This window comes from Herpailurus yagouaroundi, unplaced genomic scaffold (assembly GCF_014898765.1).
Source record: "Herpailurus yagouaroundi ecotype Mexico unplaced genomic scaffold, PumYag 29, whole genome shotgun sequence".
Taxonomy (NCBI): domain Eukaryota; kingdom Metazoa; phylum Chordata; class Mammalia; order Carnivora; family Felidae; genus Herpailurus; species Herpailurus yagouaroundi.
The window spans coordinates 28,522,661-28,544,393 of NW_024412377.1; the positions used below are offsets into that span (position 1 = coordinate 28,522,661).

At 38.2% G+C, this 21,733-nt stretch overlaps 1 protein-coding gene and 2 long non-coding RNA genes across 8 annotated transcripts in view; all 3 read right to left on the reverse strand.

Moving 5' to 3' along the window:
* Positions 1 to 389: 389 nt before the first annotated feature.
* Positions 390 to 3,217, reverse strand: LOC121043481 (uncharacterized). Its single transcript, XR_005796842.1, has 3 exons — positions 2,886 to 3,217; positions 1,113 to 1,258; positions 390 to 426 (listed from the first exon to the last, which is right to left on the reverse strand). It is a non-coding gene; the product is annotated as an uncharacterized LOC121043481 (long non-coding RNA).
* A 10,837-nt stretch (positions 3,218 to 14,054) lies between these two features.
* Positions 14,055 to 16,265, reverse strand: LOC121043486 (uncharacterized). Its single transcript, XR_005796846.1, has 2 exons — positions 14,733 to 16,265; positions 14,055 to 14,244 (listed from the first exon to the last, which is right to left on the reverse strand). It is a non-coding gene; the product is annotated as an uncharacterized LOC121043486 (long non-coding RNA).
* Positions 16,266 to 16,477: 212 nt separating this feature from the next.
* The window catches only part of LMBRD2 (LMBR1 domain containing 2), a 52,726-nt gene continuing 47,470 nt past the window's right edge, over positions 16,478 to 21,733 (reverse strand). The window contains exons 16-18 of one of the 6 annotated variants that reach the window (XM_040495363.1): positions 21,234 to 21,339; positions 18,289 to 18,415; positions 16,478 to 17,427 (exon numbers count right to left, since the gene is read on the reverse strand). In XM_040495363.1, coding sequence (XP_040351297.1) covers positions 17,343 to 17,427; positions 18,289 to 18,415; positions 21,234 to 21,339 — 318 coding nt within the window. In that variant the 3' untranslated portion in view covers positions 16,478 to 17,342. Of the gene's footprint in view, positions 17,428 to 18,288; positions 18,419 to 20,769; positions 20,862 to 21,233; positions 21,340 to 21,733 lie in introns of those variants that run through there. The other 5 variants (XM_040495377.1, XM_040495362.1, XM_040495369.1 and 2 more) reach the window with 5 other exon arrangements.

The following is a 21,733-nucleotide window of genomic DNA, read 5'->3' on the forward strand; positions in this document are numbered from 1 at the left end:
GAACTGTGAGATCATGACATGAGCTGAAATCAAGAATCAAACACTTAACTGACTGAGCCACCCAGGCACCCCAAAACATTTAGATTGCTTTTTATTAACCACTGCTATTCTGAAATGTCACCATGATTTCCCCTGGTGTATGTCATTTTTTTATTCTTTGTGTTGAATGCAGGTGGGATCTTTCAGTATGGAGCTACACGTATTTTAGTTCTGGAAATTTTTCTTGTATTAGTTGTTTGATAAGTTTCTCCTGCAATTTTGCTGTTTTCTTTTCCTGGATTGTTATCAGAAAAATCATTGTGATGGGGTGCCTGGGTGGCTCAGTTGGTTAAGCATCTGACTCTTGATCTCTCAGCTCAGGGTCTTGATCTTAGGGTCTTGAGTTCAAGCCCCAGGTTGGGGTCCACACTGGGCATGGAGCCTACTCTAAAAAAAAAAAAAAGAGAAATCATCTTGATCCAATCTCCACAAATTATACACAAGGTTTCATGCAACATAAAGCAGTATTTTGTCAAATTGATCTGGAAATGTGTGCGAAGGGTTTGCATGAATGGGTTGAAGACAGAAGTGAGGGGATGTGAGATGGAGGGATGCAGAAGATGATGAGGAGAGTGAAACAGTGTTTCAAACTTTCTTATGCTAGAGTTATGGTTTAAGATGGACTTTGAAATAAACACAGATACCACACACATATCATTTTCATTGTAATAACTCAGTAGAACTAAAATGAAGTTTTGCTGAACATTTAACATATGCAAGGTTTATCACCTATGGTAGGAGGGTCCAAACAGTATTGTCCAATATGGCAGCCATCAGCTACATGTGGCTATTGAACACTTGAAATGTGGCTAGTGTGAATTGTGAAATACACACCAGATTTCAAAGACTTAACACAAACAAATGTGAACTATGTCATTAATAATTTTTATATTGTTTACACGTTGAAATGATATTTTGGATATATGACTTTCAATAAAATGTATGATGAAAATTAGTTTGACCTGTTTTTATTTTTCGTGTGTCTTCTGGAATATAAATACATCATGGGGCTTGCATTTATAGCTCATGTTGTATTTCTGTTGGACAGAACATGGAATAGAAAGACAGGATACCTAATGTGAACGAAAGTCCATTCTGTTGAAGTAAGATCACATCATGCCCATGGTCTTGAAGAATCTGAGATACCTGGGCCATCAGTAGATAATGGATTCCCCTTGGGAACAGGGCTTCATTTTTGTGAGGTCCATGAAGAGAAAGGCTAGGGTGGGAGGGTAGGGAAACAGAGAAGCTTCAGGATAAACCTTCGCTGGATGGTGAGCAGAAGGAAAGCTTCATCTGCCTCTTCATTTCCTATATGGGCAACCCCGCCCTGGACCCTCAGAGTCCTCATGCAGAATGATTCCTGACTCTCTGAGCCCTCCTCACCTGCCGCAACTCTCCTCTAGTTTCCCTGTCCTGTGACCCAGAATGATAGGTAGAGAGGAAAAGGTTAGGACTTGCGGTCCCTGGATGTAGAGAAAACACATATTTTAAAACAGTGCTGGGAACATCTGATCATGAGAGAAATTCCCTCAGACTTAAAGTTTTTCTTAAGAATGTAACAAACACTACCTACTCCCTCCCCCACTCACGTTTCCCACAGAAATGAACAACTCAGCACCTACAGTTATCAGGCCAAAAAAGGAAAAAAAAGTTGGGGGGGGGGGGAATGGACCAAAACCATATTAAATAAAGTCCCTTGCCCATAGTTGGGGGCATTCACTTTCAAACGTCCCCTCTCTGTAAAGAGAGCTTTCATACTATTCTTACTTTCTAATCTTATATTCTAATAAACTTTTGCCTACTGCTCATTTTATCTTGTGTCCACTTCTTCGTTTTTCTAGGTGGGGAGACAATAAATTCTGAGGAAGTGAGGTTAAAAAAAAAAAAAAATCCTGCAACGGGAGGGGCTCTATCCATGACAATGTGGTAAGTTCTCAAGGACTTACTTAGAGCTTAAAGCATTCTTCTTTCTAGGAAATAGACTACATTTTTTAAAAGGTCAAGCCCCTTGGGGCACCTGGGTGGCTCAGTCAGTCGAGTGTCTGACTTAGGCTCAGGTCATGATCTCACTGGTTGGTGGGTTTGAGCCCCACAATGAGCTCTGTGCTGACAGCTCGGAGCCTGGAGCCTGGAATTCTGTGTCTCCCTCTCTCTCTGACCCTACCCCCCTCATACTCTGTCTCTAACATAAATATTAAAAATTAAAAAAATTTTTTAAGGTCATGCCCCTTAATCAAGCTCCAAAACCTAATTCCACTTGGTGGTATACCTACGACTTCCTATAGCAGACAGCAGATCAGGGGTATCCTAGATACCCAAAGAGGAGGGGTATCCTCCTCTTTGGGAATTTTTGCGACGTGGAAACCAGAAAGTGGCTGGAAAGTGAGCCCAGGAGGCAGTCATGGGGCGGAGGTGGAACTAGTCCTTAAAACTAGAAACTTCCTTTAAGTGTAAATGCTTTGTGCGGGGGGCGGGGGGTGGGTACTTATTTTGGGTCTGAGCTTGGCTCCAGTAAGAATTCAGACGTGGTGGGTGTGAAAATAAAGGAAACCCTTAAAGTAGAGCGAGGAAGCCCTGAAGGGGGAGCTCTCACGCACGCACCACACAGCCCACGGAAGCAGCAGGAAGAAGGAAGATCATGGTTTCCACCACGGGAGGCACTTTTCACACGGGAGTTTTTTTTATCTCCTGCCTTTAAGAAAAGGAAAGGAGCTCTCAACCTGCCCCAGCTGCCTGCAACCAATGAGAAACTGCCCCAGTCTCAAACTCTTGTTCTTCTCCAAGGAGCTTTTGTTCAGAGTAAACCCTCCCCAATTTCCTCCTCAGACCTAATAAAAGCTGACCTTCTCTTCGTCTCTTGGGCTTCGCCATAGGTTCCTTGTCCTGAACTGTAGTTCCTTTGCTATCTCCACATACATTCATTCATTTTTTTGCTTACATAACATCGCTCTTTGCTCTGTTTAAAGTTAACGAGCGGTCCCTGCAGACCGTCCTCACTCCCGCGCCAGAACTCGGCCCGACCAGATTGACGTGAAGGAGCGACGGAAGGCTGGCTGAGACCGCCTAGGGCAAAGGGCACAGTCCTCCCCGCCGGCGCCGCCTCCAAGCGCCCGCCTGCAGTCACCTTCCGCCGGCGCGCGGCGGCGCAGACTCCGGGGGCTTCCCCAGCCCAGCCGCGGAGGGGCGGCCCAAGCGCGCGCGCTGCCCGCCCCGCACTCACCCACAGAGGACGCGGCCAGGATTTGGGCGCCTTCCGGCAGCAAGAGCCACGGCGGCATCAACGCCAGAAGCGGCGCGGTCGGCCCTGCGCTACTCGCGCGCGCGGTGCCCGCCACGCCGGGCGCTGTGCCGCGCCCTGGGCCTGGCACCGCATGGAGGGCGAACTCCAGGCTGCAGGACCCGAGGGCGGGGTGCCTTCTCCGACCGGGTCGCAGCCAAGGGTCTGGCCTGGCTTCTTTCCCCCGCCCCTGCTCGGCCCTTTGATAGCTATTGGGGCCCACCTCTTTGGCCCTGCCTAGAAATCCGGGTTTGGAGGGTCTGCATGAAAATCTCATGAGGACAGGCGCCTCCTTGAAGTGGGCGGGTGAAACTCAGCAGCGCTAGCCTGGAATGCTAACTCGGGATACCCGGATTCTTCTTTTCGTATCCCAGGGTCCCTTTTTTTTGGACCTTTCTTCTGACTTTTGGGTGCCCATTGCCCTTCTCACTAATTCTAATAGTCACACATACCTGATCTCCAATTCTCCCCTTCTTCCTCCAGAGGGTGGCGATGCTGTTTAAACCTCACCCCAGAGGTGTTGATGTTTTAACAATACCCCCTTCAAGCCCCAGTACCTCCGATAATTAGCAGTAGCACAAATCGGGCGGGGATGGCGACTGAATAAATTCACCCATTCAACACAAATTTATTGAACACTTAGTATGGGTCAGGCAAGAGTGGGTCTGCAAACAAAACAAAGATCATTCCTCACGGAACTTCTGTTACGGAGATGAGTACGGTATTGGCAATAGTATGTTAGTGCTAAGTTTTAAGGAAAGAAAATTAAGTAGGGATGGCCCCTCTGAAAGATGACTTCCAGATAAGGCTCTGAAGGAAGAGGATGAGTTTGACAACGAGGATGTTCGCTGTTTCTTAATAAATGAGTGTCTGCTATGGGGCAGCACTATGCCTTGCCTTGCTTTGCCTTTCTTCCCTCCCTCCCTTCTACCTTTCCTTCCTACCCTCCTTCCTTTTTTTTTTTTTTTTTTTTTTTTTTTTTTTTTTTTTTTTTTTTTTTTGGTGTTAAGGTACCATCATTTATTTTGGCATTTTCAAATACATTATTTGATTATAATCCTCACAACCACCCTGATGAGCTCTGTCCCCAACTTTTTCTGACAAAGGAATCTGAGGTTCAGGTTTACTGGGAGTCTCTGACTTAACCAGGATTCAGGGGATCCAAACACCATATTAAGAAATGTCACTTTCTTATCGATTCTTACAGTAAGATGTATATTTTTGGTGTTTTTTAAATGTTTATTTATTTTTGAGAGAAAGAGAAGGGGGCAGAGAGGGAAGGGGCAGGGAGAGGAGGAGACAGAGAATCCCAATCAGGCTCCTCACTATCATCACAGGGTCCAATGATGGGCCCGAACTCCAGAACCCGGAGATCATGACCTGAACCTAAACCAAGAGCAAGGGGCTTAATGGACTGAGCCACCCAGGAGCTCCTCTATATTTTTGGATCTTCCACATACATAACCATCAAAATCAAGATAAATAAAAGTTTCCTTCTTTTCTCATCCTTAGGCCTTTTATTTCTCTTGTCTTATAATTATTGAACATACAATGCTGAATAGAAGTGCTGATGGTAGGCATCCTTGGCTTGTTCTGGATCTCAAAGGTAAAGCCTGTAGCATTAAGGATGATATCTGCAGTAGTTTTAGGTTCCTCTTTATATGTATACATGTGTATATATACATATATAGATAGTCATCCTTTATCAAAAAAGAATGTTCTTTTAAAAAATGGGACTTTAAAAATATATAAATGAATTTTATCAAAATGTTTTCAGCATTTGAGATGATGATGTGATTTTGCTGTTTTAAACTATTAATGTGATTTACAGAAACTGACTTTTTAAAATCTTTTACATTTTGAAATAGAGACATTCAGAAAAGTGCATACGATACAAATGTATATTGTGTATAGTGTATAATGTATATAGTTGATAAGTAGAGACATGCTTGTAAAAAACACCCAAGTGAAGAAATTTGTTGCCCTAAGTAACCCTAAGCCCCTCTGAGCTATACCCTTGAATGTCCATTCCTCCCAGAAGCACTACTCTGACTTAAATGTTAAATCACTTCACATGACTTTACAATGTGCCCAACTATGTGTGCATTTCTAAACAATAAAGTTTAGTTTTTGCCTGTTTTTGTCCTTTTGCTGTTTTGAATTGGATTTTTTTTTTTTTTTGGTCATTCCAACTTTCCTGTATTTGAAGCTATTTCCTATTTCTATTCTTTCAATGACGACCAGAGAGATTATAGCATGCATCCTTAACAAAGTCTAGCTTAAGCGATATCTTCATTCCTTCTGCATGTTACCATGAACTTAGAACACTATAATGCAGCTTCCCCCACTCCCAATTTATATGGTAAATTATATAATTTAATTCTCTCTAAAGATGTTAACATTACAAAATAAAATGCACATATAGCAAAGCACACATGACTACTCAACACTACTCAACAATTCATTACAAAGTGAACACCTATAAAATTGCCACTCTACAGGGGCACTTGGGTGGCTCAGTCGGTTGAGTGTCTGACTTTGGCCCTGGTCATGATCTCATGGTTCCTGAGTTCAGGCCCCACATCAGGCTCTCTGCTGTCAGCCTGTCAGTGCAGAGCCCACTTCAGATCCCCTGTTCCCCTCTCCCTGCCCCCATCCCCACTTGGGCTCTCCTCAAAATCAGTAAATATTAAAAAATAAAAATAAGTGCCACTCTACAAAGAGAACACAGGCAATGCAGAAGCTTCTCTTGCGCTGCACTTCAATCACTAATCCCTTCCTCCTCCTCAAAGTTAAGCAATAGTCTGACATCTATGGTTATTTCTTCCTTAATTTTCTTATGGTTTTACTACAAAGCATTCATGTTTTTACTATACTTGGTCTTGGCTGCTTTTGAAGTTTGTCTAAGTGTAATCACACTATATTACTTTTTCACATCTACCTTCCTTTGATACACATTTTGTTTCATCTGTGTTGTTGCATAGCTGCAATTAACTCATTTTCATTTGGTTTTTTATGTACATATCCATCATGTTGGATAAATAAATCTATTCTGTTTATTGAACTGTTTATGGCTGAGGCTATTATGAATAATGCTGCTATGAACATTCTTGTATGTCTTCTTGTGCACATATACATTTTTGTGTGATATATATATTCATTGCCAAGCCCAAAGTCACCTGTTTTCTGTTATCTTCCAGAAGTTTTATAGTTTTGTTACAGTTTCAGATTTATGATTCATTTTGAGTTAATTTTTGTGAAAAATATAAAGTCAGCAGTGTCTAGATTTTTTTTTTTTTTTGCATGTGGCTATTCAGTTGTTTCAGCATCATTTGCTGAAAAGGCTATCCTTCCTTCATTGAAGTACCTTCATTCCTTTGTCAAAGATCAATTGTCTATATGTGGGTCTATTTATGGGCTTTCTATTGTGTTTAACTCATCTGTCTATAGTCTTTTGTCAATCCCACAATGTTTTGATTACTGTAGCTGCATAGTAAGTTTTGAAGTTGGGTAGTGTCAATTCTCTGACTTTTGTTCTTCTTCAACATTGTGTTGGCTTTTCTGGGTCTCTTGCTTCAGCATATAAACTTTGGAATTAGTTTGTCAATATCCACAAAATAATTTATTGGAACTTGTACTGGGATTGCATTGACTCTGTAGGTTGGGAAGAACTGACATCTTGAGAGTGTTGACTCTTCTCTCCATGAACATGGAATCTCTCCAGTTATTTAGTTCTTTAATTTCTTTCATCAGTTTTGTACTTTTCCTCATATACATCTCATATATACTTTGTCAGATTTATACCTAAATAGCTCATTTTGGGGTGTGCTAATGTAAATGGTATTGTGTTTTTAATTTAAATGTCACTTGTCCATTGGCTATATGGGAAAGTGATTGACTTTTGCATATTACTTTATACCCTGCAAACTTGCTATAATAATCACTTATTCCAGGAGGGTTTTGTCAATTCTTTTAGATTTTCTACATAGACACCATGTCATCTGCTAACAAAGACAGCTTTATTTCTTCCTTCCAAATCTGTGTATCTTTTATTGCCTTTACTTGTCTTAAATTGCATTAGCTAGGACTAATATAAATGGTAATTGTTTTTTATTTAAAACTTTTATTTAAATTCTACTTAATGCAGGGGTGCCTGGGTGGCTCAGTCCGTTAAGCGTCTCACTTCAGCTCAGGTCATAATCTTGCGGTTCATGAGTTTGAGCCCCGTGTCAGGCTCTGTGCTGACAGCTCAGAGCCTGGAGCCTGCTTTGGATTCTGTGTCTCCCTCTCTCTCTGCCTCTCCCCCACTCATGCTCTGTGTCTGTCTCTGAAAAATGAATGTTAAAATTGTTTTAAAAATAACTTCTATTTAATACAGATGGCAAAATGGGTTTCAGGTATAGAACTTAATGATTCATCACTTACATATAACACCTAGTGCTCATCACAAGTGCCCTCTGTAATACCCATCACTCATTTAGCCCATTCCCCACCCACCTCTCTCCACCAACTCTGTTTTTCTATACATAAGAGTCTCTTGTGGTTTGCCTCCCTATTTTTATCTCATTTTTCCTTCCCTTTCCTTATGTTCACGTTGTAAATTCCACATATGAGTATTTGTCTTCCTCTGATTTTCTTTTGCTTAGCATAACACAGTCTAGCTCTATTCATGTTGTTGCAAATGGCAAGATTTCATTTTTTTAATGGCTGAGTAATATTCCATTGTGGGTATGCATGTATACATATATACACCACATCTTTACCCATTCATCAGATGATAGACATCTGGACTCTCTCCACAGTTTGGCTATTGTTGATAATGCTGCTATAAACAACAACCTCTTTGACCTCAGCCACAGCAATTTCTTACTTGACACATCTCCAAAGGCAAGGGAATTAAAAGCAAAACTGAACTATTGGGACCTCATCAAGATAAAAAGCTTCTGTGCTGCAAAGGAAACAATCAACAAAACTAAAAGGCAACCAACGGAATGGGAAAAGATATTTGCAAATGGCATATTGGATAAAGGGCTAGTGTCCAAAATCTATAAAGAACTCACCAAACTCCACACCGGAAAAACAAATAATCCAGTAAAGAAATGGGCAGAAGTCATGAATAGACACTTTTCCAAAGAAGACATCCAGATGGCCAACAGACACATGAAACGATGCTCAATGTCACTCATCATCATCAGGGAAATACAAATCAAAGCCACACTGAGATACCACTGGTATCTCACACTGGTCAGAGTGGCTAAAATGAACAAATCAGAAGACTACAGATGCTGGCAAGGATGTGGAGAAACAAGAACCCTCTTGTGCTGCTGGTAGGAATGCAAACTGGTGCAGCTGCTCTGGAAAACAGTATGGAGGTTTCTCAAAAAATTAAAAATAGAATTATCCCATGACCCACCAATAGCACACTGCTAGGAATTTACCCAAAGGATAGACACAGGAGTGCTGATGCATAGGGGAACATGTACCCCAATGTTTATAGCAGTGCTTTCAACAATAGCCAAATTATGGAAAGAGCCTAAATGTCCATAAACTGATGAATGGATAAGGAAGATGTGGTTTATATATACAATGAAATACTACTTGGCAATGAGAAAGAATGAAATCCTGCCATTTACAGCAACATGAATGGAACTGGAGGGTATTATGCTAAGTGAAATAAGTCAGTCAGAGAAAGACAGATACCATGTTTTCATTCATAGGTGAATCTTGAGAAACTTAACAGAAGATCATGGTGGGGGGGGGTGGGAAGGGAAGGGGGAAAAATAGTTACAAACCTAGAGGGAGGGAGGGAGGCAAACTGTAAGAGACTCTTAAATAGAACAAACTGAGGTTTGATGGGGCAGGGGGGAATGGGAGAGAGGGGAAAGTGGGTGATGGGCATTGAGAAGGGCATTTGTTGGGATGAGCATTGGGTGTTGTATGGAAGCCAATTTAACAATAAATTATATTAAATAAATAAATAAGATAATGCTGCTATAAACATCGGGGTGCATATACGCCTTTGAATCTGTATTTTTGTATCTTTTGGGTAAAAACCTAGTTGTGCAATTACTGGGTCATAGGGTACTTCTATTTTTAACTTTTTGGGAAATCGCCATTGTTTTCCAGAGTGGCTGCACCAGTTTACATTTTTATGTTTCTGTTAGTCATCTGGATGTCTTCTTTGCATGCCTGTTCATATCTTCTGCCCATTTCTTAACTCAGTTGTTTTTTGGGTGTTGAGTTTGATAAGTTCTTTATAGATTTTAGATACTAATCCTTTATGAGATATATCATTTGCAAACATCCTCTCCCATTCTGTAGGCTGCCTTTTAGTTTTGTCGATTGTTTCCTTTGCTGTGCAGAAGCTTCTAATCTTGATGAATGAAGTTCTAATAGTTCATTTTGCTTTTGTTTCCCTTGCTTCAGGAGTTGTGTCTAGTAAAAAGTTGTTACAGCTAAGGTCAAAGTAGTTACTGCCTGTGTTCTCCTCTAGGATTTTGATGGTTTCCTGTCTCATATTTAGGTGTTTCATCCATTTTGAATTTATTTTTGTGAATAGAGTGGTCCAGTTTTCCCAACACCATTTGTTGAAGAGACTTTTTTCCATTGGATGTTCTTTCCTGCTTTGTCGAAGATGAGTTGACTATATAGTTGTGGGTCCAGAAAAACCTTCTGGGTTTTCTACTCTGTTCTTCTGATCTATGTGTCTGTTTTTGTGCCAGTACCATACTGTCTTGATGAATACAACTTTGTATCGTAGCTTGAAGCCTGGACTTGTGATGCCTCCAGCTTTGCTTTTCTTTCTTAAGATTGCTTTGGCCATTTGGGGTCTATTTGTGGTCTTTTGTGGTTTCATACAAATTTTAGGGTTGCTTGTTCTATTTCTGGGAAGAGTGCTGGTGGTATTTTGATAGGGATTGCACTAAATGTGTAGATTGCTTTGGGTAGTATAGACATTTTAAATAATATTTGTTCTTCCAATCCACAAGCATGGAATGCTTTTCCATTTCTTTGTGTCCTCTTCAATTTCTTTCAGAAGTGTTCTATAATTTTCAGAGTACAGATCTCTAACCTCTTTGGTTGGGTTTATTCCTAGGTATCTTATGGTTTTTGGTCCAATTGTAAATAGGACTGATTCCCTAATTTCTCTTTCTGCTGCTTCATTATTGGTGTATAGAAATGCAACAGATTTCTGTACATTGATTTTATATCCTGTGACTTTGTTAAATTCATGTATCAGTTCTAGTAATTTTTTGGTGGAGTCTTTCAGGTTTTTTACATAGAGTATCATGTCATCTGCAAATAGTGAAAGTTTGGTTTCTTCCTTGCTGATTTGTATGTCCTTTTACTTTTTGTTGTCTGATTGCTGAGTTTAGGACTTCCAGTACTATGTTAAATAACAATGGTGAAAGTGGGCATCCCTGTCTTGTTCCTAAATGGCATTATGTTTTTAATTTCAAACTTCAATTTATAAAGGAAAGCAACTCTCTTTTCTTAGCCTAGCTAATGGTTTCACCAATTTTATTGATATTTCCAAGCACCCAGCTTTTGGTTTGTTGATTTTCCTTATTGTTTTCCTGCTTTAAATTTCATTGACTTCTAATTTTTATAACAGTTACTTATTTTAGGGGCGCCTAAATTTAGGTTTAGCAACCAACTTTGGCTCAGATCATGATCTTGCAGTCCATGGGTCTGAGCCCCATGTTGGGCTCTGTGCTACAGCTCAGACCCCGGAGCCGGCTTCAGATTCTGAGTCTCCTTCTCTCTGCCCCTCTCCCACTCATGTTCTTTCTCTCAAAAATAAATGTCAAAAAAAATTTTTTTTAAAACACCATTACTTATTTTAACTATAAACACAGGATAAAGTAATGTAGCACCTAAAGTACATTTAATTATTTATCTTAAAATATTTTGTTTGTAATACCTGTTAATATATTTGTAAGAAACAAAGAAAGCTTCAGGCTCCTTAAGAGTTTAATCTCTTAGGATAGTATGAAAAGATGGTATGAAATCAAACGCATAATCTGCAAAATTCTTAGGAACTTGTAGAAATGTACTTTATTTCATGCAAAGCTACATAATTTCCTATATTTTAATAGCTAATCAAATAAACATTTCAAAAAATTCATTACATCACAATAAGTTAAAATACTACAAAGCAACTGCAAGTCCACGAGTTTGTCAAAACCAAACTGAGAGAACATTATGCACAGATAAGGCCAAAGATGCTAACTCACGTATAGGTAGCACTTTGTAGCTTTTTCCACATACATATTTGAAAATATAGTGAGAATATGCAGAGAAAAATAGTTAAATCCACAACCCATTGGTCAGATAGGAAAACATTTGTCATTACATATCAGGTAGTAATGGCTGATTAAAGATAAATTTGGCATCATGCACCAAAAATCAACATAATGAACATTTAGAAAAATTATCAGATGCACACTTGAGAAAAACCTATCTTCCATTTCCCCTAACCCACTGAATTAAAGAACAAGCACTTTATTAATGCAACACAGGAATTGAGCTTTTGGTATACTTTGCTTGGGTACTGTTAGTTATAAAAAGACACTGAAGAGATGAAGGAATATTTCAAATTCACACTGGACTGAACTTCAGAATACTGCCCTAAGTAAACAGGATGTGGGTAGAACTTATTTGAGAAAGATTTTTAAACTACTTAAAAGCACTACAATTAGTTACTACAAAAACATTTTATAAAAATTAAATAACAGAAAGTAACAACATCAATATTAGAGCTCTTGTTTCAATGCTATATAATTTATAAATATATATTAGATTACAGTAATTTAAAAGACACGTCCACATGTTCTCTACCTTCTAAGATGAGAAAAATCCTTCAAGCTGTTTTCAAAGTATGGACAAAAACAAATCCATTGGATTGCTTTTAATAAAATAAATACACAGTCTCTCCCCTACAACTTGGTGTACTAAGTCAGGAAGATGCTAGCCAGCACTCTTTTGAGACATACAGCTCTAAGTGACTAGGTTGAGACGATTTTTATCAATAATATCAATTCAAAATTGTGCTGTATAGTCAGATTAATAAATTATGACTTTCCCATACATTATGTCTGCCATAGTAAACCACTCTTTCTACTCTTTTGCACTAAGTACAGAAAAAATATTTTAGAAAATGACGGGAGATCAAGATTACCACAAAAGGAAAAGATTTTCAGGAGGACAAAAAAAAAAAAAGGTTAATTATCCCCAGGGAGTGTGTTAAAAACAAATGTCTCTTAGAATATCAACGAGAAGAGGAACATGACAATATTCTTGCTTTATCAACAAATTAAAAATTACAGCAAGGTTTCAATCAACCTCAACAGACAAATCTTTTGACAATAAAATTTTAGGAAGACCAGGCTGAGCGTGAAAGGAATTAGAGGTGAGGTCATGCTCCCACTGATGGGACTCAGATGGGGCAAGGCTCGTGCCTGCTCTGTTGGGGGAGATGATCACAGGACCTGGTCCTCAGGAACTGGGACAGGGGATGACACGCCTTGGTCTTCCAGCTCTCTGAGCAGGAAAAAAGTCCTTTGGGAAGAAGTACCCTACATCGAGGGAATTCATATTTTAGAAGGCCTCCTGTAAACCCTCATGTAGTGTTCCAACCTCTTCTAATGAAAACTTTGCCAACGACGTAGGTTATTTATGAGTTTCTTTTCATAAAAAGATACCTCAAGGCTCTAAATCTTTTTGGGGGTTTTGTTTTGTTTTTAACAATCACTGGTTTTGGAAATCCATTTTTATGCCAAAACATTACACTGAAAATAAGGCATTTTAATGAAGTGCCCTCCTTAGTGACCTAAAGACAACACACCAAGCCACCTTATATCACATTCACATTCAGATGCTGCTTAGTTGTCTAGAAAAATCTGTTTCACTACTTTAGGTGCAACATTGCTATTCAAGTAGTGGGATCTGGCATCAGAACTAGTTCCTTTTGAGTGTACAGATCATCAGAAACAACTGTGTACACAAAACAGAAGAAAAATCTGTCAGTACATTAAAAATCACACTATAAAGAGAGGCCTCAGGTAAAAAAGGAATGAGGAAGGGAGGAAGTAAAGATAAAACTCTAAATCTATTTACTTCTCAACATTTAGAATTTAATGTAATGTGATTCATTACACTTCAGAGATTCAAGTATGTTAAGATCTTTCAGGGACATGTTTTGCCTCTTTAGTGCAAATACACTTATGCTTATGATTTTCAGTCATGGTCCATTCAAATCACAAGTACAAAACTCAACATTACTGAACAGTGTAAATTATAATAAGGGAGAGTTTGTTTTTCCTTTAAGATGGTAATCAACACACAACCAAGAACATTCCCTGAATCTATTACAAGATAAAAAATGAGGTTTGTTATTGCACATAAATGGAATTCTTTCATTCGTATGAAGTATACTTTAAAAAAAAAAAAAAAAACACAAATCGACTTTCCTCTCCACATTTAATTTCATTTGGGTACACAACCAGTGTAAATTTCAGAAGTGATACTCTAATCAAATAGAATTCAAAACCAAATCAACTGGGGCGCCTGGGTGGCTCAGTCGGTTAAGCGTCCGACTTCGGCTCAGGTCATGATCTCACGGTCCGTGGGTTCGAGCCCGCGTCGGGCTCTGTGCTGACAGCTCAGAGCCTGGAGCCTGTTTCAGATTCTGTGTCTCCCTCTTTCTCTGACCCTCCCCTGTTCATGCTCTCTCTCTCAAAAATAAACAAACATTAAAAAAAAAAAAAAAAAAACAAATCAACTCACAGCATTTTTTGATGGTATGGGTTGTCTAATTTTCCAATCTATTTTTTTATAAATGGAAAATCCTTGAAAGTTTTAATTTAGCTCTTACCACTCTTGTGAAATGAGGGCCTCTTTTGTGTTGCAATTATTCCACAGCCCTGTATTCATTTGGAAAGAGAGCAAATTCTAGTAATTAGGCTTATCAACCTTATGTCTTATTTTAATAATGATTTTTATAAAAATGCTCTATTGATAACAAGTTATTGATGTAACAAAAGTTAATTAGCAACTTACAGGTGATTCATGAAATTAATACATTATTAATTATTATTTTCTGCAATGGCTATTTGAATTACTGGTTTACTGAATATCCTTACCTAACGATTATTTACAAAAGTAATTTTAAAAGTGTAATCAGTTATCTATTATTTTATAAGAAAGACATCAAAAGCTAATTGTCAGAAGTAATTCTTCAGGAAATTACTCTGCATTTACAGTATCTGAATTTAGCAGTAATGTTTTGCATAAGCTTCTCCCAAAAGAAGACTTTTGTTCGTACTCCAGTTTTTTACACAAGGTGGCTTAACAAATATTAACTTAGTTCTCCAGCAATAAACTCTTTATTCTTCAGGGGTTAAATCATTACCTTATGAACTCAAATTTACCCAGTCAGGTAACGCCGTAAAATCCTGTAAGATAAATTCTGCTTAAAAAGTTGAACAGTCTAGATCACTTAAACAACCAAAAATCATTTGGAGAGTAACAAAAAGTCACAAAGGGAGCTACATTGTTTGTGAAGTATTACACATACTTCAATTACTATAATCATAACAATTTTAATAGTAAAGGAAAGTAGTACATTCCCCTACATATTCCTATCAATCTATTTTAGGGCATTATAAGTTACAGAAGTGACTGCATAATTTCTTCTCTTTTTCTGCTTCTACTTCTCCTACAGCATCTGGGTTTCACGACAAAACCTGATGAGAAACAACATTATACTTAAGGAAAATATTTCAGGGTAAACCCAAAGATGAAAAATACAAAAATATTATTTTCACAGGACTTTTGATAAATTATTCTAAAAACTGTTTTGCTTTGGGGACTTATAAGCTTCTCTGTAATAATAAGAAGCTGAACCCCTCTCTGGGCTGATCATTTCTCCACCCAACACCTTCAAGTACCACTAGGAAAAACAGCACAGCTAACAACTTATTTTGTTTTGTTTTTAACTCCAGCATACAAACATCAACTGAATACCCTCACAATAGTTTTGTGAGGTAGATCAGTAGGTAAATAACAAGTATCATCTTCATTTCACAAATGAAGAAATTGAGGCACTGAAAGGTTACATAATTTGCCCAAGGTATTCAATGGTCGATCATGAAACTACAAACAGTACTGAATTATCTCTGCTCCTGGCCCATAGCTCACTAACCACACTTTACAATGAAAGGTTGTGTGTGTTCTCAAATGGGCAGTCTAAATGATCTTTGACTTTTGAGACCTTTGAGAATAAAATCTATCCATTTGTAATTATTTTAAAGGGGGCCTAACCTCAAAGATCATAAAAATTGAAAAAAAATCAGATTAGGATGATATACTATTCCTTTCAGTATCTGCATAGAACTGTCTTTAAAAAATTTACATGGTAATACTAACAGCAAAATAAAAAATTTAAAATTATGATTCAAGGGAGGATTACCTTCAAGAAACATATAATCATATTGTTAGGGTGACTATAGAATTCATTTTCAAACTGGGATATCTAAGAGTGAAAGTGAACACAATTAACAATTACACAGAATTAACAGGTGTTAACCTGAGACTGTCATGGGCAAGCTCAAGAACAGTCACCACTGGGTGAATCCATAGCAGGGGTCTCTGAATTGCAACCATTTCAGGGACATAAAAAGCTCTCTGTAGCACGCTGTGCTCAACGGTACAGTATTCATTGTGCAATAAAACACTGATGACTTAAAATGCAATACGTAACTTTGGCTTAAACACAAAAGTTAATTTTTTTTTTTAAATAATAAGCATGTTTAACGAAGTTATTGCACATTTCCACTCTATAGACCACCATTTAGGGGCACCTGGGTGGCTCAGTCAGTTGTCCGACTGCCGCTCAGGTCATGATCTCATGGTTCCAGTGTTCCAGCCCTGCGTCAGGCTCTGTGCTGACAGCTCAGAGCCTGGAGCCTGCCTCAGATTGTGTGTCTCCCTCTCTCTCTGCCCCTCCCCTGCTCATGCTGTGTCTCTCTCACAAAAATAAATTTTAAAAAAATTTAAAAAGATTGAAATATGAACCACAATTTAGGTGTTAATAACTATTTTTTTTTTACCTTTTAATAACCAAATGTTATTTTTCAAAAAGCATAAATAGGCACCTTTAAAAATTAGAGAATTTTTATGGGACTCTTTGGCTTTTTAAAAAAAACCACCTGCTATTTACCATTAATGCTTCAGATTTTCCTTGAGTGGAATGATCAACACGTAAGTCAATATGCTAGATGATAAAGGTGAACATTTCTCCCTGAAATGAAAATCTTTTACAAAGCAATACCTAAAGCGTAAAATAATTTCCAGTTTCTACAAAGACTGAAAGAATAATACATCACCTGATTATAGTACACATGCTGAAGATACTAACACTGTCAGTTGAAGTATCATCTTAATTATACATGCAAAAACCCCCAAAATTTGCATATAGAGGTGAAAAAGAGCTTTCTACATTCAGTTATGTCTGGTAAGTAAGCCTTGTTTTAAGACATGGGTTTTGAAAATACCATTATTATTTGTGGTCTCCATCTCTTTGGGAAATACAGGATTAACATATTCTTTAGAAACAGCAAAAATGTAAATCACAACAATAAAACGTATGATGTTATTTAGTCATGACTTAATGGCTTTCCTGGACCTTTAAAACAACTTTCCTGAAAAAAATTAACCTGAAACAAACTGAACTACATATTCTCAACATATACTGATTTCTATCATGAACTGAACCCTTCCATTACACCTGTACTTCTAAGGCAGACACTTCAGGAATGGTAATAAATCCTATGAGAAAAGATGACACTCTATTCAATAGGCAATAAACTATGATTACTGAGATGTGATTAACTTTCAGTGCCATTTTTGTCCTGACACTTTTCATTAAGAGTACAGTGTAAATTCTAGGGCATACATATGTTCGTAAAAACTGAACTGATGTGTTGATCTTGGTTAGTTGTTCCATAAACTCTTTCAGACTTTAAACATCATCGAATATTCTGCTGTGAGACATCGAGAGGTATCGTCCACCAGGCTGATACCTGAAAGGTGGATAAAGAAATGATCTGAGGCATCAAAAATAACAAAGGAGGAGAGAAAAACAAGGACACATTAAAAGGAAGTGGATACATAATTAGTAAGCATAATTTGTAAAATCTATTCAGTAGCTGAAAGCAGAAACTTACTCTCCAAAGATATTACCCCAAGGGATTTACTTAACTATAAATTAACCAACAGCTTTTCCTGGAGCCTAGAATACACATATGAGAGGGTGAGAGATGTAAACAGAAAGGGATTGAAGATTTAATAATCACTCTTAATTGTTCAGTATAAATAAAACATTCTAGTGTTTTTCCTATTTGTAGGCAAAAATGTCTTCACGCGTATGATATTCATGCATATTTTCATGCATATGATATTTTGCTTTTGTTTAATCATTTTCACAGAGCATAGTGGCTAAAAGCACAGATTCTACAGCCAGAGTCCTGGGATTTGAACACCCAACTTTGCCACTTGCAAGCTGTGTGACTCTGGTTGAGTTACTAAGCCTCTCTGGATTCAAATCCAATTGGATTTACAATCATAAAATGCAGTATTATGGTTAATGTGCTTAGGATAGTGTCTGACACCCAGTCATAGCTATGTAGCTATTGCTAAATACGATAAATTTCACAGATTCTACCAATTTTAATTCTTTCTTGTTTATGATATCACTAGTAGTTTGTGGAGATAGCAATTTCAACTACCATCAATGGATGCTATAATTTTTAAAATAGAAAAGCATTAGAAGGTATAAAAAGGTACCAAAAGTTGATTAATATGGTTTTATTAGCAGTAAAGAATATTTTCCTTATGCTTATCTCATCAAATTGTATCTTATTAAAATTTCAGAATACTGGAGCCAAAATGACACAGCTAAATCTTACCTTCCTGGTTCAGATTCAAGAGGATCATCAGTGAATGTTTCTGCATTAAAATCCAAAGGTTCTACATCTTGGAGGAGCTCTATTCGGTCCCTTTCCGTCCTGTTATTAGCCCTGGTATATTTGGATGCTGCTGTAAAAAAAGAAAAAAATATGTCTACTTTTCTATGGCCTTTATGGGTCACAGTCTATGGACTCCCCCAAAATAGTTAAGATTATAAAGGACGTGAATTTTGATTGTGAAGACAACAGCAAGGAAAGATAACTACTTGATTCCTTAAAAATCAAATTAAAATGATAAATAGTATGACAGAAAATAACAAGGAAAAGTTATCCTTTATAGCTAATCTAAGCTCAGAAGCAGGTACAATGCAAACTCAATTAAAATGAATCAAAATTAACATTTAACTATGGTATCAAAACAGTGAAACTGTTCATTATCAAGTTTCCATTGGTTTCACAGTGAATCCAGGCTTGCTGTATCTCAGTTTTTGACTAGAATTTTCTTTAAAGTGTATTCAACTTAAGCTCTTCAAGAAAGGCCTGAGTCTTTCTCCCATTAGATAAGAGTTTAGGGCAGCAATGTCCAACAGAAATAAGATGCAAGCCCCATATTTACCTTGAAATTTTCTAATAGCTACATTAAAAAAGTAAAGAGAAACAGATGAAATTAATTTTAATATGTTCAATTCAATACATCCAATATATTATCATTTTAACATGGGACGCCAGCCACATTGCAAATGCTCAACAGCCTCATGTGGCTAATGATTACCAGCTTGGTCAGCACAGATCTAGAGAACTAACTCTCCCTTCTCTATGTGGACGAGGCAGATTTTCTTCATAAACAACCTAAACTTTCACAATGTTGTTTCGAGCAGTCCAATAGCTTCAAAAGAACTTTACGACATAGCTCTTTTTGAAAATTTAAAGTAAGCCAATTCAACGTTTATTTATTTTTGGGACAGAGAGAGACAGAGCATGAACGGGGGAGGGGCAGAGAGAGAGGGAGACACAGAATCGGAAACAGGCTCCAGGCTCTGAGCCATCAGCCCAGAGCCTGACGCGGGGCTCGAACTCAGGGACTACGAGATCGTGACCTGGCTGAAGTCGGACGCTTAACCGACTGCGCCACCCAGGCGCCCCAAAGTAAGCCAATTCTATCATATCTTACACTTTTGTCATCCTGGACTCTGCCCTTCATCTTTTCTCTCATTCACTTAGCACATATTGATTGCCTCCCATATTCCAAGTTCTAAGTCATCATCCTAAAGCACTGTATTTCCTCTTCTCTTGACCGTCCTCCCACACTCTCACATCTTTCCACTGCCCTACCTACTCTGTGGTAAACAAGTTTCCAAATCTTTCTAGAATTCTCCCTCTGTTACCTAGCTTTTTATTTTTTAATTTTGAGAAAGAGAGAGAGAGAGACCACATGAGGGTAGAGGGGCAGAAGGAGAGAGAATCTCAAGCAGGCTCAGCTCGATACAATGACCACGAGATCATGACCTGAGCCGATATCAAGAGTCAGACATTCAACTTATTGAACTATCCAGGAACCCTCTATTTCCTAGCTTTAACTAAAACTTTAGCCCTCTATTTCTTCTTCTTTTTTCTGAAGCTTATTTATTTTGAGAGAGACAGCGTGAGTAGGGGAGGGGCAGAGAGAGAAGGAGAGAGAGAATTCCAAACAGGCTCTGTGCTGTCAGTGCAGAGCCCAATGTGGGGCTCATGAAAACTTGAGATTATGACCTAAGTAGAAACCAAGAGTTGGACCCTTAACCTACTGAGCCACCCATGCCCCCCTCCCATTTCTTCTACCCTAAATCTCATTCAAACACATCCTTTCTTCCTCATCTCCAAGGTCACTGCTTATTTTAGGCCCTCATCATGTCTTGATCGCATTACCAAAACAAATTAAACAGGTTTCTGTGTCTCACTTCCCTGGAAATCATGCTGTATACGGTGCTATCAAATTTATCTTCTAAACCAAAAATCTGAGCATGCTCCTTTCCTGATTGAAATCTTACCTTTGGGATAAAATCTAAACTTCTGGGCATGGTAATACCTGCTTCCCAACTATCTCTGTAGCCTCCCCTTATCAGGCTCCTCATACTTCAGGCTCTTGTCACAGAAACAAACTTGCATTATTCCCCCAAGATTCTCACAAGTCACTCATTCGCCCTTCTGCCTAAAGCACCTTAATCTGGCTAAGTACTGTTCATTCCCAAATACCCAGTGAATATTTCTTTATCACAGAAATCCTTTTGCAGTAAAGATCTCTTTTTCCATCCCCTGAGTTGAGTTCCCTCGGCATCAGGTGTGTACCCCTCTACTCTCTCAGCGTTTCTGCGTCTCCCCCAAAGACAAGCATCCTCTGCCATCTACTCAGGTCAGAGTCCTGGGCAAAAACAGGTTTCTTGCCACCTTCCCAGGGCAGATGGCAGGGTCGAGGATGTGAGGAGGTTTCCTATCTCAACCCACCGGCAAATGTCTTCTGCTTGGTATCAGTCCGTCACTAAATTAATAAGCAAACCCAAGGACGGGAAATTTATCTTCTCCATGTCACTGTGTATCTAGGAAAGTACGTGACATATATGGGTCAGTTAGGAAACTGTTATAAAATGACTGAATTGCCTACATCTACTAATAGAAAAGTAAAGAACAACATCGAGGTAAATAGTAGAAATCAGCATCTGCCTACAACATGCCTGGGTAAGTACTGATTACAACTCTTCATTCGCTCTCCCAATTTCTCCTTCTCCTCCCAGAATGCATATTTGGGTTTCCCTTCCTTCTATACACTGAGGGATGAGAAAGGAAAGAACTACAGAACCACATTTACAGTTCTATAAAGACATTTTTGAATGGATACCCTAATTCTCAGTCTCCATGCAAGCAAGCATAATAAAACAATTTCTAAGGGAACAGGAAAATAAACTACTTACATCGGTTGGTACTAATATCTGAGAGGTTTGATTCTTTCGGGTCAACATGAACATTTCTGTTTCTAGTGGAGTCTTCTCTATTGTGTCCATAACGTTCTTTCCATTCCTAGGACAGAAACACAAATAAATATATAACAAAAGAACTCACAGGCAGAAAATAATTCATCGGTATCAACAGATTACATATGCAGAGTAATAAAATTCAGTTATTCTCATCAGAAATTCACCAGATAATCAATATGATTAGCTTAGTGCCATTAAAATTTTCAAAAATGATTTTTCTTGTCACTACATGATTTTAATACAGTCTCCAAAGTTTTACAAATGAATATTTACAGACATATTTGCTAGCTATAATTAACCATTTCAATTCTTCTATCTAATGTCAAAACATTAACCTTTTCAATTCCTCTAAAATGTCAAAACATTATAGCTACAGTAAGCTTACCTTGACCATATAAAAGTTATAAGAACTCATAATAATTCATGACATGTTAACA